General features: G+C 43.8%; 1 protein-coding gene across 1 annotated transcript in view; it reads right to left on the bottom strand.

Moving 5' to 3' along the window:
* Positions 1-266, bottom strand: part of grm5b (glutamate receptor, metabotropic 5b) — a 55,743-nt gene extending 55,477 nt beyond the window's left edge. The window contains exon 1 of the mRNA XM_071925808.2: positions 114-266. Coding sequence (XP_071781909.1) covers positions 114-266 — 153 coding nt within the window. The remainder of the gene's footprint in view (positions 1-113) is intronic.
* Between the last annotated feature and the right edge of the window lie 626 nt (positions 267-892).

Here is an 892-nt window from a genome sequence, read left to right as displayed (position 1 = left end):
ATTCCATACCTACCACTTTTATTCTCATACCATGACATCTACACACACTCACCTAACACACAAATCATCCCACAAATATACACACACACAAAAACAAACACACACAAACGCACCTTGTCAGCAGGAGGCTGATGATGGACGGAGAACAGCGCTCCGATGATGATGTCACCAGGAATGTGCGCTACGACTCGCCGCTCATTGGACTGGGAAGAGTCAGCTTGGTCAGGCCCCACCCAGATGGGCAGAGCTAGCAGCAGCCAGAGCATTTTATTGGTCCGTTCAGGAAACACAGGAAGAGGAGATCTCGATGTTGCAGTTTAGAGCTGTCACAGAAAACTACTCGTCCCAGAAACACTGTTCCTTGCCATAGCAAGAGTTTGTAGCACACAAGAGATTTTGAAAATGGGTGACTTTACTCTTCCTTTCTTCTTACTTTTCTTCAAGAGTTCAAGGCGGGACCATCACTGCACCAACTGAGACAGGTGCTACAGTGCAACCTGGGAAATTCATAAGAAACTCTCATTGGCTGAAATAGCTGCTGGCTCCAGAGTTGGTCTCCATAGTAACAGGTGACAGAGGGTTCATATAACCTGTGAGCAGAAAAGAGTTTATTAGAGTTTGAACAACACCTGCGGAGCTGGTGCTAGATGCACAAGCACAATGATCGCCACAGAGGCTTGCACAATACCTTGGCCCATTTGCTTTTCTATTATCACCGTCTAGAGCCAGACACATACACTCGACCTCCTATCAGTATGTCTAGCCTTTATTATAACATGCAGTTTGACGGACCTTTAAGAACACATTCTTATTTATACACATTTATAAATGTATGCATTTATAAACCTTGATTAATAAAACTTGACATTAATTGAGTTCCTACATTAGCTCT

This window comes from Centroberyx gerrardi, chromosome 6 (genome assembly GCF_048128805.1).
Source record: "Centroberyx gerrardi isolate f3 chromosome 6, fCenGer3.hap1.cur.20231027, whole genome shotgun sequence".
Taxonomy (NCBI): Eukaryota; Metazoa; Chordata; class Actinopteri; order Beryciformes; family Berycidae; genus Centroberyx; species Centroberyx gerrardi.
This window is presented reverse-complemented; position numbering and strand designations above follow the sequence as displayed.